General features: G+C 46.5%; 2 protein-coding genes across 2 annotated transcripts in view; both read right to left on the reverse strand.

Annotated features, from left to right (window-relative positions):
- ARHGEF12 (Rho guanine nucleotide exchange factor 12) overlaps positions 1 to 18,404 on the reverse strand; it is a 78,752-nt gene extending 60,348 nt beyond the window's left edge. The window contains exon 1 of the mRNA XM_030231001.2: positions 17,552 to 18,404. Coding sequence (XP_030086861.2) covers positions 17,552 to 17,583 — 32 coding nt within the window. The 5' untranslated portion in view covers positions 17,584 to 18,404. The remainder of the gene's footprint in view (positions 1 to 17,551) is intronic.
- The window catches only part of LOC103823000 (TLC domain-containing protein 5-like), a 51,054-nt gene that overhangs the window by 18,650 nt on the left and 10,183 nt on the right, over positions 1 to 22,221 (reverse strand). The window lies entirely within an intron of this gene.

A 22,221-nucleotide genomic window follows, 5' to 3' on the forward strand; every position in this document is an offset into this window, starting at 1 on the left:
GTCCCCAATATTTTGTATTGATTAAGGAATTCTCTCCTCCACTCATCCAACCCCAGCTCTGTGCTGCTCAGGCTGTGGTAACAACCCTCTTCAGAGAGTTGTCTTTGCCTATTCAGAACAAAAAGTTATAAAATAAATAAAAATTAGGGGTTTCTAAAGAATCACACAAGTTCCAAGCCTGAATATCCCAAAACTTTCCCATCTCTGTGCTCCATCCTCTTTACCAGGAACAGCAATTCTGGTATTGATTAAGGAATTCTCTCCTCCTTGCAAAGCTCCTCTCCTGCTCCAGCCCCAGCTCTGAGGCTCAGGCTGGCCTTTGGTAAACACTGACACAGAATTTCCAGCCCTTTAGCCCAGCAAGGAGCAGGGCTGGGAAAAGCAGAACTTCCCAAAACCTCCCTGAGCTGCCCAGGGAGGGAGGAGAGGCTCCCTGAGGAGCAGAGTCCCCACCCCTGGGGAAAGGATCCAGGAGGATCCAGCATCCCATCCTGCAGCAAAGCCTGAGCCTTCAGCTCCCAAAAATCCCAGGATCTGTCTGGGAGGTGGGAACTGCCCCTGGGAGTGTCCAAGGCCCTGCTGGAGCAGCCTGGGGTGGGGCAAGGTGTCCCTGCCCAGGGGACAAAATCACCTCCAAGGTCCCTCCAAACCCCTCCCAGGCTGGGATTCCATCCTGAGGCATTGGCAGCTTAGAGAGGCCAAATCTCTCTCAGAATTTTTGGGAAGTTCAAGCAGGTATGGATGAAAAAAAATCTGTTCTTGACAAAGAATTCCATACAGACACCAGCAGGACATGGGACAGATGGACACTGGCAGTTTCAAGCAGTGAATCCCCAATATTATAACATCACATCAATAAATAAAAAACTCTCCAACACTTTTTATTAGCTCTAAAAATCACCAGTGAGAGAGTGGCTGCCCAGTTCCCCCATCAGAATATCCAAACACTCCACAGAATTCTACATTAGCACTGAATCCCCAACATTGTAACATATCATATTAATAAATAAATAAACTTTCCAACACTTTTTATTAGCCCCAAAAATCACCAGTGAGAGAGTGGCTGCCCAGTTCCCCCTCAGAATATCCAAACACTCCACAGAGTTTTACATTAGCACTGACTCTCGTTCTCTCCCTTCTCTCTGGGCTCACAATGTTCATTTCTCCCATTTTATATCAAGGAACAAAGTCCATCCCACACATCCTAAATAAACAGGATCTAGCAGAAGACTGATACGTTTTTGGTTGGGTTTTTTTTTTTTTTAAGAGAGAATGTGCAAATATAAAAGCCCAGACAAGAAGAAATGTAAGAAATCTGACCTATTTCAGCAAGGACTCCGAGTCCACCCCATGATCTCCACCTTTCAGACACATCTGAGAAACACCTGAGTCTTTTCAAGCATGAAAATCCCTCCCTGCTCTGTCAGTACATCCCAAAAAAACCATAAAGGTGTTACAGGCACAGAACTGCACTGGAATCAAGCGTGGGGAATTTCATATTTTCTTTTCTCCATCAAAAAAACCAGAGTCTGTGTGTTGTCTCAAAATTTTTCATTGCTCTACAAGCAGCAAAGGACCCAGAAATTTTCTCTCTGGGTACTCTGGGTGTGTTTTCTGGAAAGCAGGAGACAAGCTGCTGAAGGAATGAGTTAATATTTGATGTGAGTGTCCCAGCCATGCTGGGTTACATAAGAGGAGGTGGAAGTTAAAGACACAGCAGCTTCTTCCCAGGAATTTCTGCCAGTCAGAGGAGACAGAGCAGATAAAAGAATCATTTTCCAAACCCACTGCTTCACACAGACCTACCCTTCATCACCTCAGCTCCTTCAATTACTGGAACTTAGCTGGGAAAACAAAAAACTGAGGCACAGAAACAGGAAATTGTTTTTGCAGTAAAAAAAGAGATGGACAATGGATGTGGGAATGCTGCTCTGATCAGCCATCCTGCCTTGCATCAGCACCAGGAGTCCTTTTTTAAAAAAAATGACACCTTGTGATGCACAGAAAATCTCTCAGATATTTGGCACATTCAGCTTGTTTGGGAGGGCAATGCACAGGCCAGAATCCCTGCAAACTTTAAATTTTCACAGCATTTTGCTGTGTTAGTTAAGCAAATGTTTTTAGGATGGAGATGAGAAGGCCTTAAGAAAAACCCTCAATTTTTCAAGTGCAGTCGTGGGCTGGAACAGTCCCTGAGTGAAACCTGAGGGCAGCACCTGCACCATGCCAGGGAAAATTCAAATTAAAGCTGGCACTTTAGAGGAAATAAAAGATTAAAGAGGAAATAAAAGATTAAGAAGTACTGCCCACAAAGGAACCAGCAAAAGTGATTTAGGGGAGAAACTGATCAAGTGAGTGGGTGGGAAAATCAACTTTCTTGCTGGAGATAGAGCTCAATTTATTGCTGAGGATGATTCAGCACCCAAATCCTGTGCTCTGGACAAAACCATCTCCTGAGCCAAAAGCCCAGCTCAGCACAAGTTAGGATTAGACTGGGAACCCAGCTTAGAGTCAATTATTCCAGGCTGAGGCACAGCTGCCTGCTCTGAGTGCAGGCTGCAGGAACCCTCAGCAAAGTGCTTTCAAATCAGCCCCAAAAAGCAAAAAAAAAAACACTGAATTCATTAAAACTTTCAGCACAAATTTTTAACTCTGAGCATTTGCTGCTAATAGATATTACTGGAGTGATCCAAGCCAAGAAAAGAATTACAGAAAATTATCATTTTCAACTGTGTCACCCAACAAGCAGCTGAGTGGTTTCTACAGACAGTAATTAAAATAAGAAAGTTCTGGTACAAATATGGAAACTGATTAAAAGACAGCTGTGAATTCTGCTAAATCTGTGATAAAAAAATCAATCTGCACAGGCAAAACATGAAAGATCCCTTAGAAAGAGAACTCTCTTTCAGTTTCATTGTCTGGGCTGACTTCTGGCAGAGGAAAACGAGTTCTATGGAACTGCATTGAAAAGGTCACTGAGTTTCCTTCCTTGATCTTTTACCATGAACAATTTTAGAAGGCATTAAACATTTCAGAACAGCCTATCTAAACAAATTTTTGCTTATCCTGTCATTGAATTAAGTTCAACCAATTCCAGTAAGTCTGACCAAAAAAAAAAAAAAAAAGAAAAAAAAGAAGCCCCCCAAAGCAGCTTTAAAATGTAATATTTATGCCAGCCACTAAATGCAAACTTGAGTCCATGCCAAAACAAAATAAATTAGAAAAAAGTCATTATTCTATAGCTGACAATTTGAAAAGAGAGCAGTGAGAGCTGGGAAACTCCATTTGCTCAGGCAAAATCCATTTCATTCACAGCAAACTGAGCCCAGTTGGGAAATCTGTGTCATAATTCAGAGAGAGAGAAAAAACACAGGAGCAGTCCCACGGATTTAGCACTCAATACCTTGCTCTGCCTCACTCCAGGGCTGGCAATTGTCAGCAATAAATACTTCCAGGCCTATAAAACTCCATGAACTGCTCACTATTTGTCTAGAAGGAGGGAGGGAGGGGCAGAGCTTCATTTCTTCTTTCCAAAGAATTTTGCAGGTCCTTTTTAATTCGCCATAAATTTCATCCCAGCCCACTTTTACAGTACAAAACATAAACAGACTCGAGGACAGGATCAACATCAAAATGTTGACCCCAGAACAAGTCAGGGCTGGCTTTATCATTATTCCATCCCACACCTGCAGCTTTACAGACCCGAATCCAAAAAGCAGGGAAGAAAAAGCCAAGTTAAAATGCAATTTAGCAATAGCTGTACTCACAGCCCTGGCCTCTGAAAAGGCAGAAATCCATTTTTTAATGCATTAAAACACACTTTGATTCTCCCACTGCTTCAGTGCAACAAAAACCACACAAATTGAGAGTTGCCAGTGTTTCCAGGCACTGTTCATGAGCCAAACACCAGTTTATGCCCCCCAAAATTCCCTTGATTTCTGATTTCTGACTCTTGTCCTCCAGCCTGTGGATCACCACAGCCTTTTCCAGGGCTCTCCATCTGCCCTTCCCCTAAAGCCCAGCCCCAAGGGCACCCACAGGGAGGGAAGGAAGGGCTCAAACCTTGCCAGGAAGTTTTATTGTTTAACTCCAATTTTATTGTTTAACTCCTGCTTTGAGATTCCAAGGCAGGAAGGTTCACACAGCTCCCTGCCCCTCCTCTGCAGCTGATTCACCTGGATTTTTTATTATTTACTCATTATTTGTACTGTGCTGGACATGAGGTGTTCCTGCTCCTCAGCAGGGCAGAAATCACAGAAATTTTAATTCAGATGACATTTGACCATTAAACAGACAACAGGAAGTGTGAGAATTTCTGTCTGAGCAGAGCATGCACAGCTCACCTAGAGAAAGTTGAATTATCCATTAAATAAATAACAAAGTGTGATCATTTCTGTTTGAGCAGAGCATGCACAGCTCACCTAGAGAAAGTTGAATTATCCATTAAATAAATAACAAAGTGTGATCAGTTCTGTTTGAGCAGAGCATGCACAGCTCACCTAGAGAAAGTTGAAAGTTGAATTATCCATGAAATAAATAACAAAATGTTATAATTTCTGTTTGAGCAGGGCATGCACAGCTCACCTAGAGAAAGTTGAATTTTCCATGAAATAAAAAACAAAGTGTAATCATTTCTGTTTGAGCAGAGCATGCACAGCTCACCTAGAGAAAGGTGAATTATCCATCAAATAAACAACAAAATGTTATAATTTCTGTTTGAGCAGGGCATGCCAGCTCACCTAGAGAAAGTTGAATTATCCATCAAATAAACAACAAAATGTTATAATTTCTATTTTAGCAGAGCTTGCACAGCTCACCTACACAAAGCTGAATTATCCATGAAATAAATAACAAAGTGTGATCAGTTCTGTTTGAGCAGGGCATGCACAGCTCACCTAGAGAAAGTTGAATTATCCATGAAATAAAAAACAAAGTGTAATCATTTCTGTTTGAGCAGAGCATGCACAGCTCACCTAGAGAAAGGTGAATTATCCATCAAATAAACAACAAAATGTTATAATTTCTGTTTGAGCAGGGCATGCACAGCTCACCTAGAGAAAGTTGAATTTTCCATGAAATAGATAACAAAGTGTTATAATTTCTGTTTTAGCAGAGCATGTACACAGCTCACCTACAAAAAGCTGAATTATCCATGAAATAAACAACAAAGTGGGATCAGTTCTGTTTGAGCAGAGCATGCACAGCTCACCTACAGAAAGCTGAATTATCCATGAAATAAATAACAAAATGTTATAATTTCTGTTTGAGCAGAGCTTGCAGAGCTCACCCACAGAGAGCTGAGTGATGCTGGCTGTTGGCAGCCAGGTCAGAGTCACCCACACCTGAAAGGAACCCCAACCCTCTCCCTGTTTGCTGTCCTGGCAAACTCTGAATGCCCAAACAGCCTTTCCTTCCCAATTTCCTCTGTATCACCCATCAGCTGTGCCCTTCTCACAGGACTAACTAAATGTTGTGTTAGCACCAGAACCAAGAGCTGAGCTCAAGGCACTGAGATGGTCCAAGCCAGCACAGCTGCAAGAACCCTGTGAATGTAAAAATGGAGCCCTGAAAATGCAAAAATGGAGCCCTGAAAATGCAAAAATGGAGCCCTGAAAATGTAAAAATGGAGCCCTGAAAATGTAAAAATGGAGCCCTGAAAATGCAAAAATGGAGCCCTGAAAATGTAAAAACGGAGCCCTGGTCACAGCAGAACCTCAGTGCAGAGTGCATTAGCCAAAGGGAAATGCAGTTTTCTCTCAGCTCACTGAGATAACTCCTCCCAAGGCGTTTGCTGCAGCAGGGAAAGCACCAGGATGCCAGAGAAGGGTTTGAATCTAAAGCAAACATCTCCAGGTGATGCAGAGTGAGAGGGGGAGAGCCCAGGCAGCTCCTGCTCCTACAGACAGAATCCATTTGCTGCTGGGCATTTCCTCTGCACATCTTCATGGAACTGGGGAACAGATCCAGGGATGCTGCACCAACCTCAGCTCAGCTGAGAGAGAATTCCCTACAATCCCAGCTAGGGGAGAGGGATCCTCGCTGTATTTTCCATTTCTTCTCATTTACTGCCACAGCAAAGTGATCCAAATCCAACTCAGAGGAGAAGATGAAGAGATTTTTTCACATTGAAATTTACAATTTAAATAAACAAATCCCAGTCCTTGTGTGAAGTGCCCAGAGTCCCTTTGTGCTCATCCCCAAACCCAATTACAAACCACCTTTTTTATTTACCAAAAAGAAAAAAAAAAAGAACAACAAACCCCACCGCATTATTTGCATGCTCTTTGTTATTTTTCTCCTTCTTTGAAATGCTCTTTTGGGGCAAGCTTTTTGATCTAAAAGGCATTTAATTAAACAAAAAGGATAAAAGAAAGGAAAAGCCTAAATCCCTATATACACTCTACAGCAACATTTATTTGGGGGGAATATATTCCACAAAATTAAATATATCATATATATTCCCAGGGATTGTGCCTGCATTACCAGGACCTGAACACAGCCAGATTCCCCAATTAAAAAAACAGAGAAATCAATTTATTTCAAGTGTAAACTTCCAGTTCCTTGAGACCTTTGCTGATGAAATCCCATCAGCATCCCAAGAATCAATCTGGAGATGGGAAGGAGATATTTTCTCTGGATATGGAGAGCGACAGATGGAGCAAAACATTTCCAGCAGATTTTGAGTTGCTGTGATGTTCCTGTGAGGAGGCTCAGCTGAGCCACCTCCCAGGAGCTGGGATGATTAGAAAAACAGATATAAATTGTAAAAATTAAATATTTAAAAAAATTTTAAAAATCAAAGAAGGGAGAGGGAAGGGACAGGTTCTTTTCATCTGGCTGAATTCCAGGGAGAGGATTTAGAGTTTTCCAGGCAGCCCAAAACTGCTGCAAAGCTGTTTGCTCTAAGTTGAATTCTCTGCTTCTGGGAGAGGGAAGAGCCTCCCCAGGAAGCCTGAGCAGCACCCAGGGACTGTCCCCTCCTGCTGACCCCCAGGCAGGCAATGAAAACCCAAAAAAAAAGAATGAAAAAATGACATGAAAACCCAAAAAAGGATTTTCCTGCCCTAAACCTGGGGCTGTGCCTGGCTGAGCAGGGCCAGGAGCCCCAGGGACAGAAGGGAGGCCAAGGTGAGGGAGGGGTGGGCAGGTGCAGACCCCAAAAAGCCCTGCTGGGTGTCCCTGCGAGGTGAGAGCTGACAGTGAGCCTGCTGGAGGGGAAAGGAGAGCAGGTCAGGCTTTGCTGTGCCATACATTCAGCTGAAGCTGCACTGGTTAACATCCAAAATAAACAGCACTGCAGCATTTACAGCCAGCACCAACATTCCTGCAGCTTTCCAGACTGCAAGAAACACGGGCTTGCCTTTTTCCCCCTCGCTATTTCATTCTCACAGAAATTTCCATAACATGAGTGACCTGAGTGTAAAACTTGGGGCTTCCAGTTGTCCTCAAAGGGGCTGCTGGGCTTGGCAAACAATATTTAACAATTCCAGAATTATCAAACTCTCACACCAAATCACCCAGCAATGAAATATCTAAAGAGATCAATATCAGATATCAGAAAGTTCCCCTCACTATTTCATTTTCACAGCATTTTCCATAACGTGAGTGACCTGAGTGTAAAACTTGGGGCTTCCAGTTGTCCTCAAAAGGGCAAATAATATTTACCAATTCCAGAATTATCAAACTCTCACACCAAATCACCCAGCAATGAAAGATCTAAAGAGATCAATATCAAATCAGAAAGAGATACTGCAAGAAACAGGTGCTTACCTTTTCCCCCTCACTATTTCATTCTCACAGAAATTTCCACAACATGAGTGACCTGAGTATAAAACTTGGGGCTTCCAGTTGTCCTCAAAAGGGCAAATCATATTTCCCAATTCCCAGTATGATACCAAATCACCCAGCACTGAAATATCTAAATCTAGAGATCAGATATCTAGGTAGATAATCCAGATATTTCTAGGGAGTGATGATCTAGAGAGCTCTGCTCTTTTGGATCATTATTTCTGATTTATTGCAGGGTGTTTGCCTTTACATTATTTCTGAATTATTGCAGGGTGTTTGCCTTTACATTATTTCGGAATTATTGCAGGGTGTTTGCCTTTACATTATTTCTGATTTATTGCAGGGTGTTTGCCTTTACTGCTGATGGCTCAGGGCACAGCAGCACCTGCACAGGGGCTCCTCTGGGCACCCTACAGCCTTTAGCATCCTCCCAGCACAGCAAACCCCACAGGAACTGCAGAGGGCAGGATCCCAGAGCACCTTCCTGGGGCAGAGCCACCGAGGCTGCTGCTGTGCTCAAATCAGATCTGTGCCCACAGGAACCACTTCCCCTGCCCAGACCACAGGGCAAACCACAGCCCATCATTTGGTGTCTCCTGACAGGCTGCAGGAACAAACTGCCAGCTACACTCCAGCACCAGGAGATCTCTTTTATCCTTGGCACGCCAGGAGTGTCCCCACCCTCCCATTTAGGAAGCCCACATGATAGAAATTCCCTCTCATCCACTGCAGCTCCCCCTGGATATTTGCCAGAGCTGATGCTGCTGCCTCAGCCAGGACAGAACCTGCAGCTGCAGCTGCAGCAGCAGCAGGGAAAATCCCTCTTTTCAATCCCCAGAACAGCAGCTTGCTTTTGGCTGAGGACACTGCCTCATTTAGGACACCATAATAATTATAATTTAAAAAAATAATAATCCTATTGACACAGAGGAGAAAACAACGTTGTGAGCAGCAGCTTTGGAAGAAGAACAGGAATCATCAGGACAGAGTTCAGACACTGTCACAGAAAGAAGAACAGGAATTATCAGGACAGAGCTCAGACACTGTCACAGAAAGAAGAACAGGAATCACCAGGACACAGCTCAGACACTGTCACAGAAAGAAGAACCAGGACATCACTGTCAGGACAGCAGCGTCAGACACTGTCACAGAAAGAAGAACAGGAATCATCAGGACAGAGCTCCAGACACTGTCACAGAAGAGAACAGGAATTATCAGGACAGAGCTCAGACACTGTCACAGAAAGAAGAACAGGAATCACCAGGACACAGCTCAGACACTGTCACAGAAAGAAGAACAAGAATCATCAGGACAGAGCTCAGACACTGTCACAGAAAGAAGAACAGGAATTTTCAGGACACAGCTCAGACCCTGCCACAAGGGAGCTGCTGCCACCCAGAGCAGCCTCCCCCAGAGCCAGCCGGGTACTGCCAGGCTCTGAAGTGGTTCCTCCAGCCCTGCCCAGCACCCTGGGCTCCAGCCCTGCCTTCTCAGGCCTTTCTGCCCTCCGTGAGCAGCTCCTGGCCCTGGAGCTGCCGTGTGCTCCAGAGCAGGAAACCTCTCTCCTGTCTGGCCGCTGCCACCTGCTCTCCCATTTCTCTCCCTCTCACTCACTTCCTATTGATTTCTCCTGTCTTGCACTGCAGCTTTTTCCTATTTCCTCTCTCTGCTGGCTCGGGATGGCTTCCCTCCCTGAATTCTCTCCCTTTCCACGTTTTCCATCCCTGTTCTGGCAGCAGAGCCCTGTCCCTGCTCTGGGCACAGCAGGGAGGCAGCGGTGCCTCTGTGGCACGGAGCACTCGGAGGAGACGCCTTGTCTGAAGTGCTGCCAGGAAGCTGCACCAACAGCCACTATCATAACAGGCTAAAAAACACTTTCAAGCAGCCATCAGATGCTTCAGGTGAGCCTGCAGGTTGAAGCTTGCATGTTTATGGGAGTGGTGGACTCCAGTCCTTTGCCTGTCTCACATCAGTCTGGGGCTTTATTAAACACACGGGGCTTTTCCTCCACACTGGGAAATGCTTGCTCAGGTCAAGCCAGGTCCCACCTAAGTTTTCCAGCTCCTCTCCAGCACTGCAGCTCATTCTAGAAAAGAGTGTTGAACTCTTCTTCGGTTACTGATTCCACCTGGGAGGTCACCCAGGGCTGTAGGTGACAGCACAAACCAGGATTCACCACTTGCAAATAAACTCAGGAGCAGCTTCTCACACAGACAAGGGTCCATTGTGCTGCTGCTCCCAGGTTCAGTGAGGAACAGCACCTGAACAAAACTCAGATCCCACCAAAATCCCTGAAAATTTCCAAAACACTTTTCAGGAGCTCAGGAGTAAAACCAGTTTGAGTTTTGCCCTTGCAGCCAACTGAGAGCAACCAAGAGCTGCCAGAACATGGAGATTCTCTCTTGGGTTTTTAACATTTCAACTTCTCTGTAGCACCAAGAGAGGCCCTCCTGCTTAATTCACACAGTTCAACTTTTACCCAACCCTCTCCCTGGCCATGAAAGGTTTATTTTTGGGAAGAGCTGAGCCCCAGTGCCACTTGTGACCATGCCCCTCCTGCCAGGACAGCTGACAGCACCCCAGGGACGGACAGGACAATGACCCACACCACACCAGAATCATTCCAAGTACAGAAACCTGTGCTGTGATCTTTCCCAGTGCCACAGCAACTCCATGAAACCCTTCTGCCACCGAACATCCCAACCCAGACCTTTCAGCTTTGTCAAAACAGAGCTTAAAATAGCCCGGCAGGATCCCATCGAGGTGTTTGCCAACAAATGTAAACAGCAATGTTTCTGATTTACCATCGGGCTGCAAGAAAGGGTTCCTGCCCATGGGCCTCAGGAGCCAAACAGACACAACACTGAGAATCCTCAAGGAAAGGATGCAGGGGGAGAACAAAACATCCCAACGATTTGTGAATGTCACAGGCTGAACGCTGTTTGTTTGCCTTTTGCTATTTATACTTATGCTTACATTTGAAACATAAGGACGCTGTTTTTTCCCGTCATTTTAATGTATTTATTTTTACATGTTTTCTTTTCAAAGAAAAATGAGTAAACGTTGCTTCTTCCTGTCTTTTTCTAAGTGTGCTGTTGCTATTTTGTATGTATCCTGTCTTGTATTTTATCCCTTTTGCATTCTTGATCAAACACTGCACATTTTACATCCCTTTTCATTTCACTGATTCCCTTGCTGCTGCTTCTCCTGTCCTTATTTTAAGCCCTCTGATGTTGAGATATTACCAAGATCCAGGCTCCTGACCCTTCGTTTAATCAAGCTGAGACATGAACTAAGACTTTTATTCTTTAAACCTAATAATTATCCAGAGCAGGGCCACAGAACACAGCATCACCTACCTGAAAATATGCATTTAAATCTATTTTCTCTTACTGCTATTGACATCTCTCACACTGGAAAATCTGCTTATCTCAAAGCAGATAAAATATCAGAGGGAGTGCTTAGGCAGAGGAATATCTGGAATGCTCCAAGAAGCATTTTTACAGCAATATATCCACTAGGAACACGAGGATAATACAAATGGGATTCATTAAGAAACCTCCAACTGCGAATTTCCAGAGGGAAGGAAGAGCTATTCAGGGGAAACCTGGAGGATAAAGGCTCAAGGCAAGAGGCTGAGCTTATCTTCCCAGCAGCACAGCCAGCACATCTCCCTGGTGACCCCAAGGACCACCCGAGGAGGAGTGGAGAACTCAGACTCCAGAGCAAAGCAAACATTGCTCCTCTCCGAGACACCCTGCAGGACTGCAAACTGCACCCAGGGCTGCCCAGGTGGGGCTGAGGACTCTAACCAGGAGAGATAAAGGACATTGCTCAAAATACTGCAGGAAAAATGGGAAAGCAACAAAATTCCTGATGGTTGTACTCCAAAGCTTCTGGGGAAAACAGAAGCTGTCACTGAAACTACTCAAATTCTTTAGGCACAAATTCACTGGGAGACCCCAGTGCAGGAAAGAACCAAACAATCCTGTGTCTGGCCATGGAATATGGAAAATAAATACCAGGAATCCTGGTGTCCAGCCATGGAATATGGAAAATAAATACCAGGAATCCTGGTGTCCAGCCATGGAATATGGAAAATAAATACCAGGAATCCTGGTGTCCAGCCATGGAATATGGAAAATAAATACCAGGAATCCTGGTGTCCAGCCATGGAATATGGAAAATAAATACCAGGAATCCTGGTGTCCAGCCATGGAATATGGAAAATAAATACCAGGAATCCTGGTGTCCAGCCATGGAATATGGAAAATAAATACCAGGAATCCTGGTGTCTAAACATGGAATATAGAAAATACCAGGTACAGGTGTGTGTCCCACCTTCCCCAGGCAAATTCAGCAACGCTCCCTCCTACAGCCTTGGGATGCACTGCTGAAATCTCCAGTGCCTAAATCACCACTTCTGCAATAAAACACCACTTCTACACTAATCACTACTTCTACAAAACCATCACTTGTACAACAAGGTCCAGAGCAGTTGGGAGAGGGAACAGAGGACTCTTTGATTTCCAGCAGGACAACTGTGCTCGCTGCTGTCACCCTCCAGGACCAAGGAACTCTCCTCCCACACAGGTCACACAAGTCAAAGGACACCAGTGAACACCCACAAACCCCACCAGTGACCTCAGCAAACTCCAAGGGCAAGCTGCACTTTCCTTCTCAAGCTAGGACAGCACTGAGACATTTTTTTTTTGGTGTTTTTTTTTTGGTTGGTTGGTTTTTTGCTGCTAAATTCCTGTAGATGTGGACCGGAATTTTGAGAATCTAAAATTAAAGGAGCCAACATCCCAGTCCCTTTGCTAATCCATCCATCTGAAATGTTAAAATGTTAAATTAATGCCATTAACAGGAGTTCTGTGCACAGGGAGAATTATACAATTGGGCTCACAGATGAAATATCATTCCTGCCTCCACCCAAATAATCACAACGCCCACAGCTCTACTCAAAACTAGAAAATCAAGCTCACCTCAGCTGCTGTCTCCAGTAAAAGCCCTAATAAACTATGCAACATCAAGTGGTAGCATTTGTGTCCCAGCCAGCAGCAAACACCCCAGACAGGCTGCCATCCTCTCTTCTGCCAGCCCCAGGGACAGCAGCATAAAACAGGGATTTATGCACAGACTCTGTCAACTGCTAATTTCCAAACACAGCCAAGGCACAATGATGAAAAGCCCCACTCAAAGGCTATTATTCTTTTTAATCCTTAGATGCCATGCTGCAGCCCATTTTCCATAAATACTGGATTTTACTAACTCCACTAATTTAAAAAATGCATGGCAATATCTAACTGGTCAGTAACACTAAGGTGTGACTTTCTGGGCAGTTCTTGAAGAAATAAACCTGCTGGAAGAAATAAAACCCTTTCTTCCCCACCACATAGTCCAAGAATTCCCAATTCCTACAGGGACTTCCAAAGAGCCAGAGCCAGGGAAAGTGCATCTAAGGCAGATAAGAAACAATTAGAGTCTATTTTAATACCAAGTCAGGAGCAAATCACCAATTAAAACTTCTCAAGGGTAATTATGTGTAAATTCTACCTCTGCTGTTTTCCAATCATAGCAACAGAAACTACAGCAGGGTTATAAATAAAACTCATTTGCAAGCAACTGGAGAGAAGAGTCACCAGTTCCTCAGCGAGGTCCTGCAAGAAGCAAGAGCCTCCTTTCTTTTATTGGCCTTTAATAAACAGAAAGAAACATAAAGCAAGTCCTGCAGCCGTGCCATTGCTCAACCCTGAAGTGTGTTTGGAACGGTGACAGGAAGAAAAATACAGTTAACTCCGAGAGGGGAAAGAAATTAATGGCACACAAATGTTTCTTCAGTGTCATAACAGGATACAGCCGAGCTCAGGCCGGCCTTTGGTGGCCAAGCAGAGGCTGGAAATGGCTGAATTTCAGAATTCCAGCCTGGCCCCAGCGTGGCCTTGGGAAGAATAAAGGCCTTATCTCACTCGGCCATGCACAGCACACAGCAACGCCCAGGGCTGGCCAGGAGAGCTCCAGAGGCAGGGAATGTGGGCACAGTGCTGCTGCAGCAACAGGAAAACTCCTCCAATAAACCCTGCCCAGCTGCTGGTCACAGATGGACTCAAATCTGCAATCCTCCCACTAAAAACAGCATCCCACAACAGAAATCCAACCTGGCACCAGGGAGGGGCCAAAAACTGATTTTTTTCAGGTTAAAAGAGATGAGAAGTCTCACCTAAATGCAGAGCTGGATGAAGCTCATCACCTGACTGATTTTAGATTCCTTTAGGATAAGAGAGGCCCCCTGGATGTGCAGATTTCCTTCCACTAAGGATCAAGTCGAGCCAGATGAGCAGCTCAGGGATGTCTACCTCAAAGGGTTCCTAAGCTCAGCAAGATAAATGCCACCTCAGGAGGCCTCTGAACAAATACAGCAGAGCTAGGGAGGATTACATTAAGAGGGTGTAAATGTTTACAAACATAAAGGAGCAGAGCAATAAGGCTGGAGATGAAGAGTTTGATACACTCCAAGGGGCACCAGGACTATGGAAAGGAAAAAAAAAAAAGGAGCTGACAAAGTAAAAGAACATCCTGAGGGAAAGAAGGGGAAGTTAAATCAGTGTTTAACTCCCTCAAATCACCAGCAGCCGTGCAAGGCACCACGGCTCTCCTGGAGAATGTTTTGCTGATGTGTTTTTAAGCCTCAAGTGCTCTTCAGGAGATAATTTTCTGTCTGCCTGCACCCTCCTGGGGCTCCCCCAAACGCTGCTGGGGAGCAGTGTGTGTCAGGAGCTCCTCCACCAACACAACAGCCAGGACACTCTCAGGAGCCTCAACATCAGCTCAGCCTTTTTTGTTTCATGCCTGATATCCCCCACTCCCCCAGGCACTCATTTCCCTCCAGACTGAAGAAAAGACCCCAGAAATTGATGCTGCTTTGGGAGTTCTGATAACAGAACCTGAGCATGAGCACTCCCAAAACCAGCTGGGTTAAGGTTTGGTCCACAGAGAGGATGAGCCCAGCCACACTCAGCTATGAACTGGCCTGACTGTGTTTCAGCAGTGCCAGACACTAAAACCCACTCAACTTTCCTGGGAAATAGGGCAAAAATAAAAGAAGGGGGAAAAAAAATAGAGGGGGACTTAATAAAAACATCATTTATCATCCTGGCTTCAGAACAGCATTAGAAATGGCCATTCATGCACTCCTAATGTATACACTTAATGGTAATCATGACCTCATCAGGAGATATAAAATATATCAAGGATGAGAAGTGCAGCCTGCACGAGGGACACGTGACAGCTGTCACATCACTGCCACCTTAAACTGCAGGGATACCCAAGGAAATATCTGCTTCTGTAACGTGGATTTAGGCAGCTCTGCATGTGCAAAATGCAAATATGTAAAGCTAATATGGAGAAAAATCCAGGCCCAAGCTGCCCTGTGATATCCTAACACCATCTGGCAGGGTGCAAGCTGGGTTTTTTTCCTGGTTTAAGGCAACTCCCATCCCAACCCCAGCAAGGAAGGTGATTGACAAACACCAAGAGAACTGAACATGTCAGATGATTTGGACCACGGAGATCTAATGGCAGTGGAAGCACCAATATTATTTCTCTTGCACCTGCTTTGCATTCTGAGCTTTAGAGGCAGATTGAAAGAGGCAGCAGAGACTCCCTGGGCCTGAAGGGATGGGGAATATTCTGTAGGGACAAGATCAAAAGCCATCCTCTCCAAATCCCGCACAATGCTGGGGGTGGAGGGGAATGGCAGAGATGGGAACAAACACCACCACCACCCCTGGCCTTCTGCTGAAAGGTTCAGCCAGGGAATAAATCAGAGAATCACTAGAGAACCCCAGAATGGTTTGGGCTGGGAGAAACCTTAAATCCCATCCCATTCCCATCCCCCTGCCATGGGCAGGGACACTCTGCACCACCCCAGGGTGCTCCAGCCTTGGACATTTCCAGGGATCACAGCTGCTCTGGGCAGCCTGTCACCACCCTCACAGGAACAATTCTGCCCTAATGACCAATCTAACCCTGCTCTGAGTTTGAAACCATTCCCCCTCGTGCTGTCACTCTAGGTCTACTAAAATCATCCCTCTCCATCTTCCTTGTAGGCTCCTTCAGGTCCTGGCAGGCCACAATGAGGTCACCCCAAAGCTTCTCCTCTCCTGGCAGAACCACGACCATGACTCTGCACCCCAGAGCTGGGGCTGCTTCAGGCCAGAGGTGAAAAACAGTGACAAGAAAAGATCCAGTTCCCCCACATTCCCCCAGAAATGCCAGGGTTGTGGAGACAGCTCCTCACCTGACACTAAAAGCCTTTTGATCCAAAACCTAATGGAACACCAAACAGAAACATCCTCCTGACATGACTGAGAGCAAAAGGAAATGAGACTTTTTTTTTTATTAGGCTGCTCCAATTCAATAATGGAAAGTATTTTGTTTTACTAACAAGTAAATTAAATTCCCTGTTCTCGTGTTTTTCTTTTCCATGCATCACTCAGCTGCTCCTCGGGATGAAAATCCTGTCATTCTTTTTGATATCATGCAACTGCCACAAGACATATGGCCTGAAGTACAGAACCAAATCCTCACAAATCCACTGAAATGCCTTTTTACTGTCACTGCCTTGCCTGCTACAGAGAAAAACACCCTGCAACTCAAGAATCATTCATGCACTGCAAAAAGAGAAAACTCTGCTAGGACAAACCACAAAATTAATTGCCAAGATTGAATACTGTGTGAAAAGTTGTAAACACAGATTGTAGACAAGTCTGAGCTGTCCCAGAGCCCTTTGGACTGTGCTGTGAGGACCTGTGGAGTCAGAAAAAGGCCTGGGTTTAAGTGAGAGCCACACTCAGTCTCTCTCCTGCCCACACCTGGAGCCTAAACTTGGTTGAGCTCAGGCACCCAAAGCATCATTGCCCCACCCCAGCCCCAGCTTGGCTGCTGTGCCACAACTGCTCGGTCATGAAAGGCCTTGGCCACACACATTCACACCTTAACCACCCAACAGCCACGATAAAGACCCGATAAAACACATTAAATGGGTTTTACAGCACGCTGTGTCACAAAAAGGTATCTTTTCTTCTCCTCAAAAAAAACTCTGAAGACACTCATTCCACTCACTCGCATGTTAAAATGTTTCCTACTCGACTTTTTTTTTTTTTTTGGTCACTTTTTTTTTTCCTTCCTCTGAAGCACCCAAGCACAAACAGGAGAACCCCAGAGGTGACGAGAGGCACCTGCAGAGCAGCCCAGAGGCCTGAGCAGGTATCTAAAGGCAGGTTCTGCTAAGGTAGACACCAGCAGACATTCCTGCTTGTCAACTATCCCTCCTGCCCTCACCTGGAGTGACCTCTCCGCAGTACTTGACCCAAGGAGACCCAAGTGCATCCTCAGCACTCCCTCTGAGCTCAGGTGTGAGCTGGGTACTGAATTCTGGCGGCTCCATCCCCTTGCAGGAGCCCTGCTTTCGGTGTTCCCCGCAGCACCAGCCCCTCCTGGGAGCTGAATTACCACCCCGGCTCCTACAAAGTCAGCCTGGCAGGCCTGAAAGCTGTTGGACTTGAAATACTCCAGTTTCAAAGTTAACCCAGCTGCTTTGACAGTCAAGACACACTTGGTTCCCAGAACCTGTGATTTAATCCTGCTTTTCTGATCCTGTCTGTCACTGAAGCCAGAACACAAAGTACGTGAGCTCTGCGAATATTCACTCTTTAAAAAAAGAAAGAAAAAAAATCAAGAAATCTCATTTTATACTGACCTGTCCGTGATTGTGGACTGTGTGCCACTCATTGGAGCCTTTGGCAAGAAGTCGTATTATCCAATTTACATTTTACTCTTATTGCAGGAATATGAACGAGGCTTTGCCCCTTACATGCACCGAGGTTCAGGATCCAGCCTTGCTCCAGAAGAGGCATGCACAGAGGACAAGCTCAGTTCAAGGGCAGGAGAAAGGAACAAAAAAAAAAAAAAAAACAAAAAGCAAACCCAATCCAAAACAACTCCAAAACTCTTCTTTGCAGTCACCCAGAATATCCAAACCACGGAAGTGGGGCGTGGGGTATAAAGGAAAAAAAAAAAAAAAAACAACTCCAGCAAGAAAAAAACTCCAACAACAACAAACAACAAAACAATCTCGGTGGACTCGGGGGGAAAAAAGAAAAGCTCCGCAGAGGCGGCCGGTGCTGCCCGGCCCCGCCGGGGCTCAGGGGCTGCGCTCGGGGGGCGGGCGGCGCTCCCCGCCCGCGGCCGGGCCCATCCCCGCTGCCCGCCCGCCCCGACCCCCGCCCGTGCTGCGCCCGCAGGGGGTCGGGCAGGGCGGCCGCCTCTAGGCCCGGGGCTCCATCCCCCGCCGCTCCGCCTCTCGCTCCGGCCCGGGACCCAGCGGGGCGCTGCGGGCTGGCTCCGCTCCGCTCCCCGCGCTCCGCTCTCCGCGCTCCGCTCCGGGGCCGAGTCCCGCCGCGCTGCCGGCCCCGCTGCGCTGCTCTCCCGGCCCGGTGGCGGCCCCGCTGCGCTGCTGGGAGAGGCGGGAGCGGCGCGTCCGGGGGAGCCTGCGCCGAGCCGGGCTCGCCCCTCCCGGCGCCTCCGGGGGGCTCGTACCTCCGGCCGCTCCGCCCCGCCGCCGGATCCCTCCGCCGGCCGCCCTCCTCTTCCTCCTCTTCCTCCTCCCTCTCTTTTCCTTCTCCTCTTTCCCCTCCTTCTCCTCCTCCCCCGTCTCTCCCCCCACCCCTGCTCCTCCCTCGCAGCCCTTCCCCCGGTCCCTGCCGAGGCCTTTCCCCTTCGGGAAGCGTTTTCCTGACCCGCGGGGTGTTTCCTTCCCTTCCCGTCTCCTCTCGGTCGCAGCCGCTCCTCCCTCACCCCGTGTCCCTGCCGAACAGCTTTCCATCCCCCCGCGTCCCTAACCCGAGGAGATTTCCCATTTCTTTTCCCTTCTCCATTCCCCAGCCCCAGCCAGCCGACACTTTGCCGAGTCACCAGCGCTCAGAGCAGGGAGCGCCCGCGCCTCCATCTCCATGGAAAATATGACACAGGCGAAACTTCGAGCCGAAAGAAAACAAATAAGCAGCGAATGAAAAGAGTAGAAGTGCCAGGAGCTGTGCAGAGCGGAGCCTCAGGCTGTGCTGTTTGCTCCCAGGCCTTTCGTGGCTCTTTTGCTCAGTCCCGCATTTCCCACGCACGGAAATTTCAGGGGGAGTTTTTCTCACAGGTTAAGGTCAGCGTAAATCCAAGAACTGATCCCTCCCTGCACGTCCATTCCAGAAACACTGCGGCCCAGGGCCTGTTCCTGCTCCCCTTCTAAAGCTCCAGTAGCAAACATGAGCCGCACGAGGTGTTTGGGCATTTCAATTTCAGCAGGTAAATTTCAGTGGATTTCCCTCAGCCGCAGCCTGAACACAAACATGGCTTTGCTGTAAATCCCTGCCGTCCATGCCGCGTTCAACACAGTCCGAGAGAGAGATTCCTGTCTGGAATCTGCACAGAATCCCAGAATGGTTTGGGCTGGAAGGGACCTCAGAGATGATTTTGTTCCCACCTTCCACTATCCCAGCTTGCTCCGACCTGCACAACCTTGAACCCTTCCAGGGACCCACCACAGCTTCTCTGGGCAGCCTCATCACCCTCACAAAGAATGATTTTTTTCCTAGTATCCCACCTAAAGCTGCTCTCTGTCAGCGTGAAGCCATTCCCCCTTGTCCAGGCACTTGTTCTCTAGCACCTGGAAATACCATCTATACCTGAGAACCTCAGGAAACTTCCATGCTGCCCCTCCAGAAATGACAGCCGTGAGCAGCACAGATGTGCAGTGAAAAGCAGGATGTCTCCTCTGCCAGTGATTCCTGCCCCCTCTGCACAAAGGAACTCGTGGAACATCGCTCTCCCCCAACAGCAAATGCCAGCAGACTAAAATAACCTTATTAGCTAATCCCAATCATCTAGGACACCACGCTTCTTCCCTTTAATTAATCGTGCCGGGATAGACTTCAAAGCCGGGACAGTGGGCTTGGGGAGAGGTGGAGAACAGGCTCTGGGGAGTGGGAGCAGCTCCTGGCGGGGCACACAGACCATACCTTGCCTGAGGCTCCCTCCGGGCTGCTCTGCCCCACGGAGCCGTGTCCTGCTCGCAGCGAGCCTCAGGAAGCCAGCAGACTGTCTGAGCACCCGAAGAATTCCTTGTTTTGAAGGAGTTCAGAGCAAAGAGGGGAAGCGTGGGATGAAATCATTTTCTACATGGTGCTTCGCGTCTATACGCAGGACATTTATACTTCCTTTTTTGGTTTCCTTTTGGGGGAAAGATAGAGGCTCGGGGGAAAAAAAATAAATAAATAAAGTGTGGGAGTGCAAGACAAGCAGCCACGTCTGCCTGTCCTTCTGCAGCTGTGTGCAATACAGTCCTCCGTGCTGATGAAGTGACTGAATGCCTCCATGAATCTATATTTATTTATTATATATCCCTTTATTGCATCTTCTCTGCAATAAATCCCTCCCTGCTTTTAACTTTGGGAACATCGAGTACTGTGCCTGGAGAGGGGAAAGCTCCTGGGAGATCTGATTCCTGGCAGGCCCAGCATTTGCATATTAGGCCTCGATGCTTTTTTATTACTTTAATTATATTTTATTGTGCATGGCAACATAACGAGAACAATTAGCTGGAGGAAATCCTAAGACAGATTCTGAAACCAAAACTGCTTCTCTTTTCTGCAAATGCTGATTTTTTTTTTTTTTTTTTTTGGTGGGAGCTGGTTGCACACTTCGATTAAGATAGATTATTTATGATAATTCTGTTTCACAACCTGAAATATGGGGTGGGGAAATCAATAAGCAATTACAGTGTGCCCATTTTATTTTTTTTTCTTTTTCTTTTGGAGCCCTGAAGTTCTCACTTCACCTGAATTTACACACAGAACCATCCCGTGGCAGGAGGGTTGGAGCAAGATGATCTTTGAGGTCCCTTCTGACACAAAACCATTTTGTCATTCTCTAATTAACCTCCTCAATCTGTTTTTTAGTCCAGAGCAGAGCTAAGCAGGTCCCTGAAGTCGAGGAGAATAATTCCTAATTAGTAATTCTTGTTTTGCCTTAAAATAACGCTCAGATCCTTGGAGGTGCTTCAGAGGGGCTCCTGTAAAATCGAATTTACAGAGAAAGTGTTGAGCGATGATCCTTTGGCCAAATCCCTTTCCAGGCTCGCTCCGAGGAGCTGTTGCCATCTGCTGGGAAAGCCTCGAATGGCTCCTCTAACCTGAGCCCCGGGCAGGTAAAAGGTAAAATTTGGGAAAAGGAGCTTTCCCAAGAGCTCTGGGATTGTGCAGCTCTGGAATGCTCCCAGGGGGTTTGCACCGCTGTCAGCTCAGCAGAAACAGATAAAAACCAGCAAAAATTGGTGCTTTAAGGCTCTAAGTGTGGAGTGCTTGAAGTGCTGGGAGCATTTCTCTTTCAGAAATATTTCACTTTGTTTCAGATGGGATGATCAGCTGAGTTTTGCTGAGCTCCACCACAAAAATCAAGTGCATAAAGATGTTTTTGCTCCTTATAACCAATCAACTTCAAGCCAGTGAAAAAACACTCAGGTATTTTGAACTGTTATTTACACTCACTACAAATTGTTTAAGGTTTTAAGTGTGGATAAACAGTGCCTGGGAGCATTTTTCCTTTCAGAAATATTTCAGTTTGTGTTTCAGATGGGATGATCAGCTGAGTTTCACTGAGCTCCACCACAAAAATCAAGTGTATAAAAATGCTTTTGCTCATTGTAAGTAATCAATTTTAAGCCAGTGAAAAAATACTCTGGTATTTTGAACTGTTATTTATGCTCACTACAAACTGCTCAGCCAGCTCCTGTTTTTCTGCTGCTTTTGGAAGCCAACTGCCAAACCTTTACACCTTGGAGAGGAAACAATTCCCAAGCTCATTTCCCAAATGTGCTTGGAAATTTGTGACTCCTAAGGAACAGAGGACCTAATCCAGAAAACACGAATAAATTTGTGCTGTGCTCCACATTTCTGTGCAATTTCCAAGCCTTGTTTCATCTCCCACCCTAAAATGGGCAGCAGATTTTTCTCCCTGCAGTCCTGCACTCTGAAAATGCTGGAAATGCAGCCAGGCTTGGTCGTGGGACAGGAGGCTTTGCTGATTTTGAGACACAGAGAGCCTAATCCAGCAGAGCCTTTAGACTGACAGCTTATTGCAGTTCCTAAACCTGGATAATCCACGGGCAGTCAGCATTTTTAGAGCTCTGAGCTTTCCTTCCATATCAGTGCAAGCAGCAAGGACAGATCAATCTGCTGGACATCCTGCCCTGAGCTTCCTTCCCTTTCTCCATCCTCTGGCTGGAGGGAGGGTTAAAAAGAAAGAGGTAAAATCTAAATAAATAGACAATATAATTTCTGTTCAGGATTGTGGCTCTGGGCAGATCTCATTCTGACACAGGAC

This window comes from Serinus canaria, chromosome 24 (genome assembly GCF_022539315.1).
Source record: "Serinus canaria isolate serCan28SL12 chromosome 24, serCan2020, whole genome shotgun sequence".
NCBI classification, from domain to species: domain Eukaryota; kingdom Metazoa; phylum Chordata; class Aves; order Passeriformes; family Fringillidae; genus Serinus; species Serinus canaria.